Here is a 16,382-nt window from a genome sequence, read left to right on the forward strand (position 1 = left end):
GGGGCCTAGCACCAGGGCGGAGCCTGAGCAGTCACGTGAGCGGGCTCAGCGCGCTTCGCAGGGGTTGTACTCGGTCTCTCCCGAGGACACCTGGGAGATGCGCCGCGAGGACCGCCACAGCTTCCGCGCGAACTGGCTGCTGCGCACCTGGTCGGGGGTAGCAGGGACGTGGGGTGAGCCAGGTGCTGGGCCCTCAGTGGCTTCGAGGCCCCCCTGTCCAGATCCTCACCTCGGAGGGCTGTCCTGCGCCCACCACAATCAGCTTGCCGTCCTCCAGGCCCACCAGCACATGGCTGCGCTCCTTGGTCACCGCCACACTGTGGATAGGCACCTTCATGGGCAGCGGGGGCGCGGCCGGGAGCAGCCTGGAGCAGGGCAGGGGTGTGAAGAATTCTTAACTCCCTGGAACTCAGCACCCGGCAGCCAGATGTGGCTTATTCATCCTGCACACCCCTCCCCCTCCAACCTCATTTTAGGATGGCTAAATTGAAACCCGCACACATAAAGGAAGTCCCCTGAATAATGTGCCCACAGACGTGTACAGTATGTGCTTCCACGGCAGTGCCCCGTTCTCTGCCAGTGACCACCACATTGAGGGACCCTGAGTTCATATGAGGTGGTGCTCACTTGTTCAAGTGGAGGATGTGCAGGGTGCACTGGGCAGTGCCCAGCAAAACAAAGTCCTCTGTCACCACCAGGGCGGTAGGCCGCTCTGCCAAGGGCAGTGAAGCTCGCAACTTCCCATTCACGGAGTACAAGTGCAAGGAGTGGGTGACCTGGAGGAAGATGGGCATGTAGGCAGCTGGTCCCCCATTCCAAATGCTCTGCTGCCTGCTAGGCACCCATTCCCCTTACCTGGGCTCCAGGACGTTCCCTTGTCGAGCTCTGGACCACAATCTGCCCTTCAGACCCCAGGGCCAGGTGAGACACAGGTCCAGGCAGTGTGGCCCCTGGAGGCTGTAGCGCTGCCACAAACTGGCCCCGGCGTACAGTGTGTATGATCACAGTTCCATCCTGTAGAAGGGCAGTTTAGCATGCTGGGCAGGGGGTTTGGGGTCTGGGGTGGTACCCTGCAAACCCAGCTTCTTCTGGGCACACGTGTATACACCCACCTCAGATCCAGACACAGCCATGTCGAGTTCTGTGCTAATGGCCACACAGCTCACTGCTGCCTTGTGCCCATAGAGGACCTGCATGGGCTTTGGTGCCAGCCCTACCGACAGACCGCCCTGTGGGAACCAGGGCTGGCTTAGGACTGGGCTCAGATAAGAAGGCTGAAGCTCAGGAAGGAGAAGGCCATGTCCAAGGCCAGAGAGCCCCAGCCTGGCTCACAGTAGTGGAGGGAAAGGGGCACAAGGGCAGTTGGGCTGCAGGCCTGGGCTTCGGTCCCCACAGGGCTGCCCACCAGCCACACCTGCTGGAGGAGCCGCCACACCATGCATGTGGTGTCTCGGGAGCCCGAGATGAGGTAGATGCCACAGGTGTCCAGTGCAAGGCAGGTCACTACATCTGCACAGGGTGGGGAGGACACAGGCGGGACACTGTCACTGCACCTTCCTGGTAGCCTCTGAACCCACCCCACACGTGCACGGTTCATTCTCCCCAGCGTCAGGCTGGACGTACCAAGGTGGCGACTGAGCTGGTTCAACAGCTTGCCACGGGGTAGTGCAGTCACCCGCAGGCTGCCATCCCAGTGGCCGCCGCTGAAGAGCAGCTTTCCATCTGGGGCCACCGCCAAAGTCTGCCCACTCACGCCACTGCCTGGCACCCATGGGCCACTCAGCAGTCTCTGCATCCTGACCCAAAGAAAGGGAAGTAGGTGAAGCCAGGCCCTGGGAGGTCCTGGCCAGACCCCTCCCCTGCTGCCATGGAACAGCCTGGTCGGCAGGGGAGGTGCCTCTCCATGTGGGCATCAACAGCCTGCCCTGCACCCACCCCTCCATGCAGCCTACTTGGGGTTGCTGAGGGTGGGGTCTTTGCTGAAGCTGAAGTAGTTGTTTATGTTTCGGTCATAGGGCAACCAGTTGTGGGTGCCTAGCAGCCCATTGGCACTCACTGTCACCTGCAGGCACAGGGGGGCACAGGTGGGTTGAGGCAGAGCTAGAGAGGGGGTGCGGTGGAGCTGAGGTGGGGGCCCTGCCCAGTGCACCTACCAACAGGTCTGGGGAGCCCTGGGTGATGAAGGAATGGGGCTGCTGGTGGGGGACCAGGGCCAGCACAAGGGGCACACCATCACTGACCACCTGTGGGGACAAGTGCAAGCTGGGGAAGAAGAAAAGTACAAGGCTGGAAGTGCCCAGGCCAGCAGTGTGCTTCCGGGGGACCATCCCTTCCTTTGCCCTCCACCACTAGACATCACAGACTAAGTAACACAGGAACAGCGGTCCCTCCAAGAAACAGCCACGAGAGTCGGGTGGACGTGCCGGAGGGCATCTCTGAGAGCGCGAGGCTGGGATGGACACACAAGATCCTTCCAGAGTATCAAGGTTGGCCTCAGCCTTGATTTTCCCACGCCGGTTGCCCCATGTTCCCTCTCCCCTAGGAAGAGGGGAGCCTAAAAGCGTCAGACTCCGGGCAACATTTCAGGGTGCAGGCAGGGAGGTGTCCAAGGCCACATCCCCTCCGTCCTCACCTCCCGAAGGCCTGAGAGACTCTTTGGTGAGGTCACAGCTGGCCCTGCCTGGAGCAGGCAGCTTTCCCTCCTGCCTCCATGTTCCTCCCGTGTCCGTTTCACACTCCCAGAGGCCTTTCAGTCGGAGCTTGACTCAGGGTTCTCGTGGGCCCCAAGCGCGGGGAAGGACGGTGGAACTCACCCCACTCCACTCAGTGGAAGCCAAGGCCTCGCCCTCCTCTCACCTCCGCAAAGAAGGCCTTGAGCTGGTCCAGGTGCTGGAAGAGGCTGGGGCAGGTGGTGTCCAGACGGGCCAGGCGCTGGGCAGCTTCCTCGGCCGACAGCCGGGGTGGATGCGGCTCCTGCAGACACGTGGCCGGTCAGTACCAGGGCATGGGCACGTGACCACTGTCCCCCAAGCCGGTCTCACCTTTAGCAGCTGGCAGGGAGTCTGCCCGAAGTTGCTGATGATGCCCTCCAGGGCCTTGCGTTCGCGCTCATCCGCCACATGGTCCAGGTCCACAGCCCCTGTGAGGGAGGGGAACAGTGAGGACTCCCCCTGTGCCCTCTCTGTCCCCCACATCTTACCCCCGGCCCCCCCACGCATGTGCAGCACACACCCACCCTCGTAGGTGCAGTAGTAGAAGACATTGAGGGCCTCCTCCGCCGCTGGCCCCCGCTGCTTGTAGCCGAAGATGAGGTCGATCCACTCGTGCAGGTGAGCAGACACGTGCTCTGATTCCTGGGGTGTGAGGGACAGCGGAACCCCCCTGCCGTCGGTCCAGGGGCAGCGGAACCCCCTGCTGTGACCCGCCCAGCCCCCTCTGGTCTGCGAGTGGTCACCTCCTCACCAGAGCCCGGCGGTGCTGCTGGATGAAGTCCTCGGGGGAGCTGGCCCACGGTGGCAGCACTACATCACCCACCTTCTCGTTGGTCAGCTGCAGGCAGCCCAGGTCAAAGCCTAGCAGAGAGCCAGGTCGGTAGTGCCCCTGATGCATCCTCACCACCTAGGCTCCGTGCCCCCATGGTGGCCAGCATCCCGCATGCTACCGTTCTGGTTCTCCAGGAAGTCTGGGAAGTAGAAGAACTCGGGGATGAGCTCCTTCACGTCGGCTGGGCTCTCCAGGCGCGCCTGCCAGGCCGCGGCCACTGAGTGGAACTGGCGATCCGAGCAGTCGAAGCTGGTGGATGGAGGGCGTGGGCCCAGGTGAGGAGACGGGGGTGGGGGCAGGCAGGGCAGGCCCACCCCCCTCGCCCACACCCCTGGCGCACCGGCCACTCTGCAGCTGGACGTGCAGGGAGGTAAAGGGCTCCACGCGGATGAGGTAGTGCATGACGCCCGCTGCGTTGGAGTAGTGGGTGCCATAGTGGAATTTGTCGATCGTGCCCGCCGGGTCCTCGAAGCTCTCATACCTGGGGCCGTGGGCAGGGGAGTCAGCAGCGGCCCCTCCTCTTGCCATCCCCACCCCGCTGAGCCCTCCCTGCCCACATGCTCACTTCTCCCGCACGAGCTGGGCATGCTTGGGGTTCACCACACCGATGGGTTTGGACAGGTCCCGGAAGACAGCCGGGTTGCTGAGGTCCAGGGTTGGGGACACGTAGTCCTGTAAGACCCAGGGGAACTGGCCGCCCACCCAGGGAAGGGGGTACATGAAGGTCCTGCCTGCCCACCATGCCCTGCCCTCACCCTCAGACGGGCACAGAGCCTGCTCTGGCTGGGGGGCACCACGGGGAGGGGAGGGGAGATGGCAGTGGGGAACAGGAGCCAGGCCCAGGCTGGGCCGGTAGGAGGGGCGGCAGGGCTTCAGGGCAAGCTAGTTAGGGCCTGGCTCAGGACCCAGCCCCAGGGAGCACAAGCGGAGCAGGCTGGCGGAGGCAGACGGGCCCTCACCACAGGGTACTGAGACAGGTCGTTGTAGGTCCGCCCCGCAAAGGTATTGAGCTGCATCAAGTACTCAAAGTTGGAAATCTCCCGGTGGACCCATTTCTGGGGAGCAAAGGCAGGCGGGAGGTGACCTGGTGGCTCTTCAGCATCCCCTGACTCTCGGTGTCGATGTCACCTGGGTTCTCACCTGGGTAAGGCCTGAGGCGTGCAGCATTTCCTGTGGGGAGCGGCTGCTCAGGTAGCCCTGGGTGGGCGGCCGCAAGCGCAAGAGCCAAGAGTATACCTGGTTGCGGACCTGAGTGTGGGGGGCTGGAGTGCGGGGCTGGGCCCGGGGTGCCTGGGAAGGAGAGGAGGCGCTGGTCCCTGCGCCCCGGTAGGGGAAGTTGAGAAAGTAGTTGGACTGATCGATGAAGAAGAGCTCAAGTGCTGAGCGGCGTAGGTTGAAACGCCGCAGGTGGACCTCGCGCAGCTGGGCCAGGGGGCGCCGGAAGTCGTGGCCGATGCCTGCAGGAGCCACAGCAGGTGCGGGAGTTGCTAGCAGGGGCCCAAGCCTGCCCTCCGTCCATTCCTGCTATGCCCATGTGCCCCGTCCCACCAGGACGCACCCTCCTCAGTTTCCACACGCTCAGTGCTGCCGTCGTAGAAGTAGATGTGCTGTGTAGTGACCTCTAGCAAGCCTGGGACCACAGCCACCACCGTCACCAGCTGGCACTCGGCTGACAGCACCAGCTTCTCACGCTGCTCATCCAGGTCTGCCGCCTCCAGCCTGGGGGCCGGCACCCACCTCAGCTAAGGCTCTGGCAGCTACTCCTGGCCACCTCAAGGCCAACAAGTCCTGAGGTCTACCTGCTGTGCCACCCACACCTGTAATCCTAGCACTCAGGGAGGCTGAGGCATAGGGATCATGAGTTCAATCCTAGCCTGGGGAACCTAGTGACTTGGCAAGAACCTGTCTCAAAATTTAAAAAGGGCTTTGGATGCAATTCAGTGCAAAGGCCTCGGGTTCAACACCCCATAGTGCTAATTACATAAATAAAATAAAGAGCAGTTATCAACGCTGTCACCTGCATGACTCTCCCAGGTACCCCCGGAAAGGACCTGGACGCTGGGAGCCAAACCCACAGCAGGTGTCTATATGTTGGAGCAGAGGCCCTGCCTGCCACCCTGGGCAGATTCCAGGGGCCAAGGGCCAGCTCCCAGCCCTGCCACTCACAGGGTCTCCAGCCCAGCCAGCTCATCCTCCTCCAGCTGGTCTTCCTGCTGCTCCTCGGGTGGGGTGCTGACTTTGGCCTCTTTGGTCACAGCCAGAGGCAGTGAGGCCTCTTCGGTGGGAGTCAGGGGGACCTCCCCTGCAAGAGGGCAAGTGCGCTCAGCGGAGAGAGGGAGAACGGGACATACCGACCAGGCAGACAGCAAGGCACCCTCTCTCACCCAGATTGTCACGAAGGGCGCTGGCTTCCAGGTGAGGGTCAAAGTGATGGTTAGGCACCAGCTTCAGACGCATTCGTGAGTACGTCTCGGCACTGGACAGCTTCCAGTGGGGGGCTGGGCGGTCCCTGCAGATGGGACCCCAGTGGTGGTCACTGGTGGGCAGAGGGCTGGAGACCCCTCTTCCTCCCAGGCCTCATACCGAAGGTACTGCAGGCTGCTCCCTCTCCGCTGAACCCTACCCCTGCCCACCTTAGTGCCCAGGCCCCACAGGGACTGGAGAGCTGGCGCCACAGGGCCCCCCAGTGCAGGAGGGCCACCAAGTGCTGGGCAGCCTGCTGCTTCAGCGCCGCAGCATAGCGCAGCCCCTCCAGGCGCGACCGCCGCTGGGCCGGCTCCAGCACCAGCTCCTGTGGGAGAGGAAGGGGGCCGGTCAGTCCCAGCAGCCATGCTTCTGGCCCCATGCCCACCCTGGGCCACTCACCTGAAAGGCCTGGCGACTGTGTGCGCGCTCCCGCTGGCGCCGCTGGCCACTGCTCATAAGCATGTCATAGCAGGTGTTCCAGAAGCCTGACATGAGGTCGTGGCTCTTGGCATAGGTGTCCATCTCAAACTGTGACATGGTGGGCTGTACCTGCAGACCCACGGAGACAGCAGACCGGTCATCGGCACACGCTCCCCACCAGGTCCACTCCTCTCCCTCCGTCCCCACTCCCATGCACCTGCTTGTCGATGAACTGCCGCCATTCGGGCGTGGCACAGAAGGCCTGGAAGTCCTCGAAGAAGGTGGGGCTGCCGTTGGTGGGTGGCAGGGAGGGCAGCCCCCACTGCAGCCCCAGCGGCTCGTAGGCGCAGTCCAGAAGCGTGCGCACCAGAGGCACCAGCCAAGAGCAGCGCTCTGAGGCGGTGGCTGTGGCTGCAGCTGGGGGCTGTGCACCCTCAGGGGCCCCCTCTTCCTGCGAGGCCACCAGTGCCCGGCCAAGGGCAGCTTCCAGCTTGGAGAGCACGTAGCAGGCCTCCTGGCGGCGGGCGGGCACTGCAGTCTGCAGCAGCATGTGCAGCTTCACGTAGGCCTGGGCGTGCAGCTGTGGTGGACACAGGCCCGGCGGTGGTGGTGAGGGTGCACTGGGCACTCCCTGTGCCTGCCGCCCCTCCCACTGCCGCCTCCATGCGCACCTGCGGGTCCTCCAGCAGAATATAGCCGAGCACAAGGCGTAGGCCAATCTGTGCCATCTCCCGGAGCTCGGCCGTGCTGTTGGCCAGGTGCGGCCAGGCTCCCAGGCGGTCGAGCAGGCTGCACACACCTTCAAAGAGCTGCCGTGTACGCGCGCACACACACACACACACATTCTTGACAGATGTCACCACCCCCAGGAAGCCCAAGGATCCACGGGAGGGAGCAAGGTAAACTCGGGGCTGGGGTCCAGGTGGGGTCTGTGCACCATCATGGCCTGTGTGCCTGCACCTCCCCTCCCAGCGCTTGCACCTTCTCGCTCCACAGCTCCTGGTTCCCGTGGCCCTCAGCACACAGGAAGTCCTGAAGCAGCCGAAGCAGCCATAGCACCTGCTGGGTGAGGCTGGCCAGCGCCCCGGGGCTGGCCTCCTGGAGGTCGTTCAGCGCAGACTCCAGCATCATCTCCAGCAGGCTTCGGGGTGAGTAAGGGAAGTGGGCGTTTCCCTGTCTGTGCCCTTGCCCGGCTGCTAGGGGCCCCACACCCTCCGGAGCGGCCCTCGCACCTGCGCTTGATGCAGTCAGGTGGGCGAACCAGAGTGGCCGAGGCACCCAGCTGGGTGAGCACCGAGAAGACCTGGCCACGCTCCCGCCAGGCAGCCTCGTCACTGCCCTCCACGCCCCTCCACGTCACCGAGAACAGCACGTTGGTGAGAAGGTTGCACAGCTCTTCCTCTGGGGTTTGCTGTGAGCAAAGGCAGGGGATGTGGTAGGCTGGGAAGTGGGACGGGGCTGACCCCCACCCCATCCCACTCAGCACCCCTTGTCTGCCCACAGGTAGGGATGATAGAAAATGCAGCTAACAACCAGCCTGGAACCCAGGGCCTGCAGCCTAAAGTAGAGGAGAAAGTTGGGAAGTTTTTCTTTTAGTTTTTTTGAGATGGGGTCTTGGTATATATTTCAGGGTGGGCTTGAACTCATTCTGTAGCCCTTGGTTGGTCTCCAACTTACAGAGAGCCTCCTGCCTCAGCCTCCTCACTGCTGGGATTACAAGTGTGTGCACAACATCTGGCTCCTACAAGCTCTCTTGAGGACCCCCCAAAGCCTGGCTGGTGTCCCCCACTCTGGCTCAACATGATTGCCCAGTTCCAGGACACCTTGCAGGCAACTGCTACAAGAGGGCAGCACCAGACCCAACTGCAGCCTCAGCTGCGGTATCAGATAGAGCCACACCTTCAAAGTGGCCTTACTGCCAGCCTGGGCACCCCTCCTCCTCACCTGAGGGTTGCTTGTGTTGGAGGCATCATCCCCGCTCACAGTGGGGAGGCTGCCATCCTCCAGCACATTGGAGAGACTGGAGCTGTGTCTGCCAGGGGCGGCGGGGAAAGGCCGTGGCCCATCGAGGGGGGAAGGGGTTCCAGGCTGGCTAGCTGGAGTCAGGGTCCCACTGCTGCTGCCACTGATGGCCGTGGTGCCTGAGCCCACGCTGGCCCGTTCCAGGACCAGGTCAAAGGGTGTGCAGAATGGGGAGAGAGCTTGGTAAAAGACGTCGGGGTCGGGACTGGGGGCATCTGAGGGCAGGAAGACGTCGGAAGGGTCCACTGGGGACTCAGAGGATGGTGGGGGCAGGGCTGCCTCGGGGGAGGTGGGCAGCTCTGGGGCAAAGGGTGGGGAACCACCGGCTGTGACAGCCTCCAGGACATACAGCCGGGTCAGCACATCCTGCCAACCAGCCTGCCGGGCCAGCAGCCGCACGACGTCCGGCTGTCCGTAGATGAGGTGGAAGAGCTGCAGGCCAGGGCACAGCGATGAGGGGCCATCCGGCTATCTGCCAGGGCCCCCAAACCCTCCTGTCTCACTCACCTGGCGGCAGATGTCCAGGCGCACACTGAGGTCAGTCTGCAGGGACAGTTGCACCACAGCCAGCAGGTCTGAGAGGTTCAGGCTATCTGGGGGATGGGCAGAGGGAACCTGAGGGACTGGCCCTGCAGGGAGGGCTGAGACGTGTACCCTCATCACCCAGCCAGGCCATACCTGCCCCCAGGAGGAGCCTGTAGAGGCCCTGGCAGAGCTGGGGAGAGACAGTCCCCTCGGGCAGGCAAGCAGTGAGGCCCAGAAGGCCACTGTCTCGCAGGCGGAGCCGCTGGCGGCTGCGCTCAGGCAACCGCTCATTCTGCTGCAGTCTGTGCAGGATCTGTGGGGCCGTGGGGTTGGCTGTTGTTACAGGCAGGGACTTACTCTAGCACAAGAAGTCACTGCATAGAGTGTGGCCCCAGGAGAAGGCGGTGTCACCCACAGGCCCAAGGCTGCCCTGCCATGCCAAGGGTATACCTTACAGACTCGGTCGGGCAGCAGGGGCAGTGACCCAGGCCGCACCAGCAGGGCCAGCAGCACCTCGAGGTTCCCAGGTTCCAGCAGGGACACAGCCAGGGAGTCCTGGGTGGAGGAAGCCTGGAGCAGGCTCAGCAGCAGGTCCAACACTCCCACCACCTGCAGACATGAGATGGCTCACCACGTGGCCCATGCACCTCTCTCCCTCAAACCTCACCCTTGCCCACCTGCAGTCTACCTGGCTGTCATCACCCATCGCTGCTAAGAAACTCAGCAGGACCTGCAGGTCCTCAGGAGAGAAGCTCCGCACCAGGAACTCCCGAGCCAGGCCCAGGAGGGAGGTCTGCATGGTCCGCAGGTCGTCTGCCACCAGGGGGCGCTCCCGCTGTGGGCTGGCAGGGGACGGAGGAGCCAGATCAGCCAGGGCGGTGGGAGCTGGACCTGGGCAGCCGCCTCCACATCCCTGGTCCCACCAGCCTCACCCGTAGTGGGTACGCAGAGCATCGAGGATGAACTGGACCCCGTACTTCCTCCGCAGCTTCTGTCGGTGCTCCCGGATGATGCTGGACATGTACTGGATGTGGCCTGAGGGGGCACCGCAGAGGACCCCTCAGCTCCTCCAGCCCAGGCCGCACCACCAGAGCTCCTAGTTCGCTGCACCCCACCTACCGAGACGCACGGCAAAGTCGCTGAGTGTCCAGAGGTGGAAGTTGAGGAGCAGGTGCTGGTACAGCAGGTACAGGAGGGGTCCCCTGCCCTCCGAGGCCACCTGCTCGATCAGCAGCTGGGCGGACATGAGCACGTTCATGTCCATGCCCCAGCTGGGCACCTGCAGCAGGAGGAGGGGTGGGCAGAGATGTCAGGCTCTGCCACCTAATGTCGCAGCTACTGGCTTCCCCTGCAGGCCTACCGGACGAAGATGTGACATCCCCATACCCACTCCTGCCATCGCTAAGCATCAGGTACCACCTACCATGGGGCTCTGCTGCCCCTGCCTGGCTGCCCTTTCCCAGGGCCCCTCCCTGCCTCAAATGCTCCTTTTGGCCCCTAGTTCAGATACAGACTCCCACCCTGCCAGGCCGCACCTTGCGCAGCAGGGCCCCGACGATGGCAGGGCCCTGGCACTGCACCAGGCTCTCCTGGTTCACGGTGTGGCCCTGCAGGAAGTTCCGCAGCATCAGCAGGAAAGCAGCCACTGCGTTCTTCTCCATCCGCTCCTCTGCCAGCCACCAGGAAGAAGGCAGAGGCGGGTTAAGGGCTTGCCGGTGGCTCTGAGGCCTCAAGCACTCCAAACCCGCATCATGCCCGGATTCAGTCCCAGACCCAGGCCCTGGGACACTCACCAGAAGACTTGCCCAGAGGGAGGAGCAGGCCCTGGGTGTTGTGGCTGGAGGTCAGCTCGGGCCCCACGAGGTCATGAGTTTCAGCCGGCTCTGCCTCGGGCTCTTGGGGCTGTGAAGCCACTCGATCCAGCAGGGGCAGAAGGGCACCCATGCCCCCCACACAACTCACCACATCCTGGGGGAGGGGTGGTGGTGAGAGGGTGGCCCCAGCCTGTGTCCTGCCCTGTGGTGTCCCCACCGAGCACCTGGTCAGGAAGCCCAGATCCAGGAATCTCAGCCATCTTGTTTGGATTTTTGAGACAAGGCCTCAGTATGTAGCCCAGGCTGGCCTTGAACTCAGAGTGATCCTACTGCTTCAGCCTCCAGAGTGCTGGGATCATAGCTGTGCCCTACTACATGTGGCTGAAGTTTGGCTCTTTTGAGAGGGTCTCAACCCATACAGGGCCTGCTCCACTTTCACACCCACGCCGCACACTCAGGCCTGCCACACACACAGCAAACGCACCTTCACATCCCACGTCTCCACCCTGTGTCCTGTCAGGCGGCCGTCCAGCGCGTGGCCGGGGGACAGGTCCAGGCAGATATTATTCTTACAGGCCTGGGGAAGGAGGGTGAGAAAGTGGTAGGGCTTGGGCAGAGAAAGGGGTGGCAGAGAATATGGGAGCCAGCGCAGCTCCCCTGGCCCAGATACCTGCGGTGAGTAATGAAGGAGCAGCTTGGTGCCCAGCTCGTGAAGTTCACCCTCAGGCTTGAAGGGCGCCGGCTCATTGGGCCCTGGGGAGGTGCAGGGGCTTCAGATCTCCTGATGGGGCACACTGGCCACACCCTGTCCTGAGCCAGACCGGAGGACAGAGTCCCAGCGACTCCCTCAAATCTCTGGCCCCCTGGCCCCTGGCCATGGCCCCTTAGAAGACCCAGCCCCTGGTCTTGGGACAGTGGCACAGGGGCTACGTACCTAAGGCATACAGCGTCCGCAGGGCGGAGGCCTGCACAGGCTCATGGAAGATGGCCACAGCCCCCAGCTCGCCCTCCAGGGACGTGGGGCTGCCCCAACGCATGTCCTGGGTGCCTGCAAGTGTGGAGCCGATGCTGCCCTCCTGCAGGGGGGCCACCAGCCCAGACCCCCAGCCCAGTCCCGTGGAGGCCGGGACTGACTGGGAGCGGGTGAGGGAGGGGTGCACGTGGGCCAGAGCCTCAGGGACTGGTGGCGTAGGCAGCCCCAGGGTGGTGGTCGTTGTGCGGTGCCCAGCAGAGCCGATGCAGCAGGAGGAGAATGGCTGTGGGCCGGAGTTGGGGATTGGTCAGCTCACAGAAAAGCCCAAGGCACCACCTACACCGGCTTCTTTTTGGGGACCCCAGTGGCTGCACAGACCCCAGAGGCTGAATTTATTTATTTTTTTTTAGTTTTCTGAGATTGGGTCTCACTGTGTAGCCCAGGCTGGCTTTGAACTCAAGGTGACATCACCCCCGCCCCGCCACAGCCTCTCCGGTGCTGGGATTGCAGGTGTGAGCCACCACACCTGCCCAGCTTTTCCCAGAAGCTGAATTCCAAGGCCCCAGGTGGGAGGGAAGGACACACCCGACCTGCAGCCCCACCTCCCCCGGAGTGCTCCAAGGCCCCCAAAAGGCAGCCTGACACACCTCACTGAGGCAGGGGCAGCGCAGGGGCGCGGTTGTGACCAGATGGCCATCTCGGTATACGCGGAGCAGGTTCTGGCTGAAGGGCCGGCGTCCAGGCACATGGACGATGGCCACGCAGTGCTAGAAGAGGAGCCGGGAGGCGTTGGATTTGGGACTTGGTCTGCCATCCTCCTGCAGCACACACGTATGTGCGCACACACTGGGCCACGAGGGGGCCGAGGCTCACCCAGGCAGAGTCTGCGAAGGACACTTCGGGCAGGCTTGTGGTCAGGTACTCCTTCCGCGTGCACACGGCCACCACCAGGCTCCCTGCTGCTGTGAAAAAGGCCTCGAAGCCCAAGCCGCTGCTGGTGAAGAAGCTGGGGACAGGCGAGCTGGTTAAGCCCACTTCCTCCTGCTCCCCACAGCAGTGGCTCCCCGACCCGCCCGAGTCACCCACCTGTACAGCTGCTTTCGCTGGAGTGGCCGGGCAGGTGCTAGGGCTGGTGCTGGGTCCGTGGGGTGCAGACAGAGCCAGGCATGGAAGGTGAAGCCGGGTCCTGGCCATCGCTGCACAGGTGGCACCATGATGCCTGCCATGCTGGGTGTGAGGTCAAAGTAGCGCAGAGCGCGTGAGGGACCCTGGTGCCGGGCCATGCCGGACAGCACTCGGATGACGGCGCCCGCGTGGTGAGCCCTCTCAGCCTCAGCTCCATCCGAGTCCAGCCAGGACGGGGGGCGCAGCAGGTGACGCAGCTCCAAGGGTCTCAGGGACACGCGGCCCAGCGCCTGTAGCAGGGCCAGCAGCTGCTCCTGGCACCGGGCCCCCAGGGTCCTCCCCGTGCTGAGCGTCTCCACCAGGGAGCACACCAGGCCTGCCTGCACACAGGTGGCCCGGCTGGCAGCGCAGCTGTCACAGAGCCACCGGAGGCGTTGTGCCAGGAAGAGCTGCAGCTCAGCGGTGGGCAGTGCTGGCAGCCACTGCATCAGCACCAGCACTGGCTGCTCGTTGCGGATTGGTGGAGGTGGGCACAGGCTGTGATCGCCCTCCACGGCCTGTGGGGAGACACTGCGATAGCCCCCAGCCAACACTCCCTGTCACCGTTTACTTGCCTCCAGCATGGGAAAGCAACACGCAGCACCCTCTGCCCACAGGCAGGGGCGTGTGGGAATGGTGACTCCCGACAGTGCTCCTCCAGCCCTGCCCACCTCTGAGCCTCAGTTTACACCTGGGTTGGCTGAGCCCCCAGCAGCACATTGTTAGGACGGTCCCACAGCACAGAGCCTTCATCCCAGGGACCCCGACGGTGTGGCCGTGCCGTGGCTCACTAGGTACAGGCCGCTGGAAGCACAGCCCTCCTGGGTGTCGACCCTGAACCCTGGACCCGCCCTCACCATGCTGAGCAGCTCCTGCAGCAGCCTGTGGGTGGGAGGCCCGTGGCTCCTCAGGACCTCCTGCAGCTGCGGGTAGCCAATGCGTTCCTTGAACACCTCCTGTGGGGGTAGGAGGCATGGTGTGCAGCCCGTGAGCTCGCATGCATGTGTGCATGCGTGCATGTGGCCTGGGGGCACGAGCACCCCTCAGAGAGACCCTGGAGGGCATCCTTTGAGGCTCCCTTGCCTGGCTCTGCCTCTGGAGTGAGAGGGATGGAGGCCTGGTTCCCTCGGGAGGTTGCAGATGGGACCAGCCCTGATGCTGGGTGCCCAGCTCCCAGCACAGACTGACAACTACACCTGCCCAGGGTGCCTGCCCCGCTAACACCCTGAAGTCAGGGCGGGCACCTCCCCAGCTCCCCTGTTCTGCCCCAGGAAGAGGATTCTTGTGGGCTGCGCCCTCACCTTGGCAGATGGGGAGCCGCTCATGATGCAGGTCAGCACACGGACCACATGCACGGCAATGGCATCTGTGTCCTGGTCCAGGACCTTGGGGAGAGGCGGCGCAGGCTGTCAGGGCTGGCAGCGCTCTGCACCCCACGCTGGGGTCCCAGCATGTGCTGGATCAGGGCACCAGCATGTTCTGGGCACCAGGCCCTCTACTTGTCCCAAGTGCTCTGACCCAACCCCGTTCCTAGATCCTCTGTGAGTGGTGTGGCCAGACCTGCTCTGACAGGCCTGCAAGGAAACTGAGGCCACTCAGGACAGATTCATGGTGGACACTCACTGCACCCCTCCCGTCCTCTGGTGGACTTGGTCCCCCTGCCACGTCCCCACACATGCAAGCAGCCAGCAAGTGCCCATCACCCACATGATTGACAACAGGTGGGGGTGGGACAATCAACCACAGGAAGTCACAACCAGAAGAACCTTCGAGCCTCTCCATCCTACCCTGCCCCTGCCCTGAGACCCAGGCGGGGACATTGGCTCAGCCTGGCTGGACCCGACAGCCAGGACACACTACCTGTTCCCTGTCCTGCCCAGGGGGTGACAGGGACACAGAGCCAGTGTCAATAGGACCTAAACCCAAGTTCACACTGTGGGGCCTTTTAGTCCCAGCTCTGGCCAGCAACCCTCTGTGGCTTAGGCAACCCTTTTGCCCTCTCTAGGGCTCAGTAATGATTCTTTGTCTAAAAATAAAAGGGAAGCTGGGCGTGGTGGCGCAAGCCTGTAATTGCAATACTCCAGGAGGCTGAGACAAGAGGACCACTGCAAATTCAATGCCAGCCTGAACTACGCAGCAAGACCCTGTCTCAAAAAAACAAAAAACAGAATAAAGAGTAGTCAGCTTGCTCTGCCTGCTTTGTAGAACAATGGACAGAGGCTCTGAGAAAACAACCAAGTGCAGTGGACACGGTGCTGCCTGATGAAGACAAAGCCAGGGTTGGGGCTCCCTAGAGCTCCACACAGGTGAGACAGCACAGCCTGAAGCTCAGGGAGCACCAGGCACCTGCTCAGGTTGGGTAGGAGATGCCCTGCTGGGGAGCCCTGCCTCCACCAGCAATGATAGTGGACTTGTGTATCAGATCCACTGTATCCCCTTTTGAGAAATGGGGTGGGTGGCTGAGTTTCGAAGGTTCCGTCCAGTTTGGCATAGCCACACCCCAATGCCCAATTCTGATACCAGGTGTGGGATGGACCATTTCCTGCCCCAGCTCTAGGATGGGCCCTGCAGGTGGGAGACAGCACAGGGTACCCACCCCACTGCCAGGCACCTCACCCCCTTGCTAGAGTGCAGAAAAGGCTCCAAGAAGGAGCCCAGGTGCAGTGCCCAGGGAGAGAGTGCCTGAGCTGAGCAGCCCTGGGTGGTACCTTCTGGACATCGGGCTCGGTCAGTAACCAGGTAGCCAGGTCACTGTCCCCCTCAGGGGGCGCCCGGGCCTGCAGGTACAGCTGTTGGGGAGGGGAGCACAGGATAGGGGGGCAAAGGGGAGGAGGGAGATGGGAGAGGTGGGGTTAGAGCAGGACCAGGGCAGCTGCCAGGGCTCTGCCCCACAGGGAAGTGGCACCCTGAGACCCAGGCATAATGCCCCAACCGGGCACCAGGGGAGTGGAGCTGAGCCCCCTGCTCTGCTCAGAGGGAGGCCGGCAGCTCCTTCCTCCCACAATGCTGCCCTGCTGTGGGCTCAGAGCCATCCAGAGCCGTGCCCACATCCCAGACCCTCCCCCAAACTGGCCACGGCAGCAACCTGGCACCTCCATGCCAGCTGAGCCCCGCCCACCTTGCTGTTCTGGATGAGGCGAATGAGGTGTTCGAAGCAGTTGTTGCTGAGGAAGGTGGCCTGCAGCACGGGCCGGTCCTCACAGGCCAGCATCAAGGGGATGGCATCTGTGTGAGGCTTGGGAGTCAGGCCCTGAGCCTGGCGGCAGCAGCAGCAACCTTACACCCCCTTCAGTCACCACAGGGCCTTCTCCTCAGCACCCCTTCCCGGGAGTCGTGGAGCTGGTACCCACCAAGCATGCTGACCCGCAGGGTGACCAGGGCCGCTTCGGGGCCCGAGCTGGGACTGGCCGGCCAGTCGGCGTTGAGGACGCGGAAGTAGCCCTCCAGCAGGGTGC

At 63.2% G+C, this 16,382-nt stretch overlaps 1 protein-coding gene across 1 annotated transcript in view; it reads right to left on the reverse strand.

The window, feature by feature from the left end:
- Positions 1-6: 6 nt before the first annotated feature.
- Positions 7-16,382, reverse strand: part of Nbeal2 (neurobeachin like 2) — a 21,208-nt gene continuing 4,832 nt past the window's right edge. Inside the window, exons 9-55 of the mRNA XM_033762704.1 lie at positions 16,278-16,381; positions 16,046-16,152; positions 15,636-15,716; positions 14,229-14,312; positions 13,785-13,883; positions 12,850-13,445; positions 12,637-12,769; positions 12,411-12,530; positions 11,725-12,046; positions 11,461-11,543; positions 11,275-11,367; positions 10,770-10,944; positions 10,512-10,645; positions 10,096-10,255; positions 9,909-10,011; positions 9,665-9,818; positions 9,427-9,585; positions 9,130-9,289; positions 8,959-9,044; positions 8,374-8,883; positions 7,662-7,840; positions 7,411-7,570; positions 7,101-7,238; positions 6,647-7,009; positions 6,409-6,558; positions 6,177-6,334; positions 5,928-6,052; positions 5,710-5,845; positions 5,102-5,262; positions 4,684-5,000; positions 4,503-4,598; positions 4,109-4,233; positions 3,884-4,024; positions 3,662-3,792; positions 3,463-3,572; positions 3,236-3,353; positions 3,042-3,139; positions 2,857-2,973; positions 2,154-2,243; positions 1,953-2,062; positions 1,624-1,796; positions 1,415-1,509; positions 1,113-1,229; positions 856-1,014; positions 628-776; positions 230-365; positions 7-147 (exon numbers count right to left, since the gene is read on the reverse strand). Coding sequence (XP_033618595.1) covers positions 46-147; positions 230-365; positions 628-776; positions 856-1,014; positions 1,113-1,229; positions 1,415-1,509; positions 1,624-1,796; positions 1,953-2,062; positions 2,154-2,243; positions 2,857-2,973; positions 3,042-3,139; positions 3,236-3,353; positions 3,463-3,572; positions 3,662-3,792; positions 3,884-4,024; positions 4,109-4,233; positions 4,503-4,598; positions 4,684-5,000; positions 5,102-5,262; positions 5,710-5,845; positions 5,928-6,052; positions 6,177-6,334; positions 6,409-6,558; positions 6,647-7,009; positions 7,101-7,238; positions 7,411-7,570; positions 7,662-7,840; positions 8,374-8,883; positions 8,959-9,044; positions 9,130-9,289; positions 9,427-9,585; positions 9,665-9,818; positions 9,909-10,011; positions 10,096-10,255; positions 10,512-10,645; positions 10,770-10,944; positions 11,275-11,367; positions 11,461-11,543; positions 11,725-12,046; positions 12,411-12,530; positions 12,637-12,769; positions 12,850-13,445; positions 13,785-13,883; positions 14,229-14,312; positions 15,636-15,716; positions 16,046-16,152; positions 16,278-16,381 — 7,417 coding nt within the window. The 3' untranslated portion in view covers positions 7-45. The remainder of the gene's footprint in view (positions 148-229; positions 366-627; positions 777-855; positions 1,015-1,112; positions 1,230-1,414; positions 1,510-1,623; positions 1,797-1,952; positions 2,063-2,153; positions 2,244-2,856; positions 2,974-3,041; positions 3,140-3,235; positions 3,354-3,462; positions 3,573-3,661; positions 3,793-3,883; positions 4,025-4,108; positions 4,234-4,502; positions 4,599-4,683; positions 5,001-5,101; positions 5,263-5,709; positions 5,846-5,927; positions 6,053-6,176; positions 6,335-6,408; positions 6,559-6,646; positions 7,010-7,100; positions 7,239-7,410; positions 7,571-7,661; positions 7,841-8,373; positions 8,884-8,958; positions 9,045-9,129; positions 9,290-9,426; positions 9,586-9,664; positions 9,819-9,908; positions 10,012-10,095; positions 10,256-10,511; positions 10,646-10,769; positions 10,945-11,274; positions 11,368-11,460; positions 11,544-11,724; positions 12,047-12,410; positions 12,531-12,636; positions 12,770-12,849; positions 13,446-13,784; positions 13,884-14,228; positions 14,313-15,635; positions 15,717-16,045; positions 16,153-16,277; position 16,382) is intronic.

Source organism: Fukomys damarensis, unplaced genomic scaffold (genome assembly GCF_012274545.1).
Source record: "Fukomys damarensis isolate Sample0158 unplaced genomic scaffold, DMR_v1.0_HiC HiC_scaffold_12, whole genome shotgun sequence".
Taxonomy (NCBI): domain Eukaryota; kingdom Metazoa; phylum Chordata; class Mammalia; order Rodentia; family Bathyergidae; genus Fukomys; species Fukomys damarensis.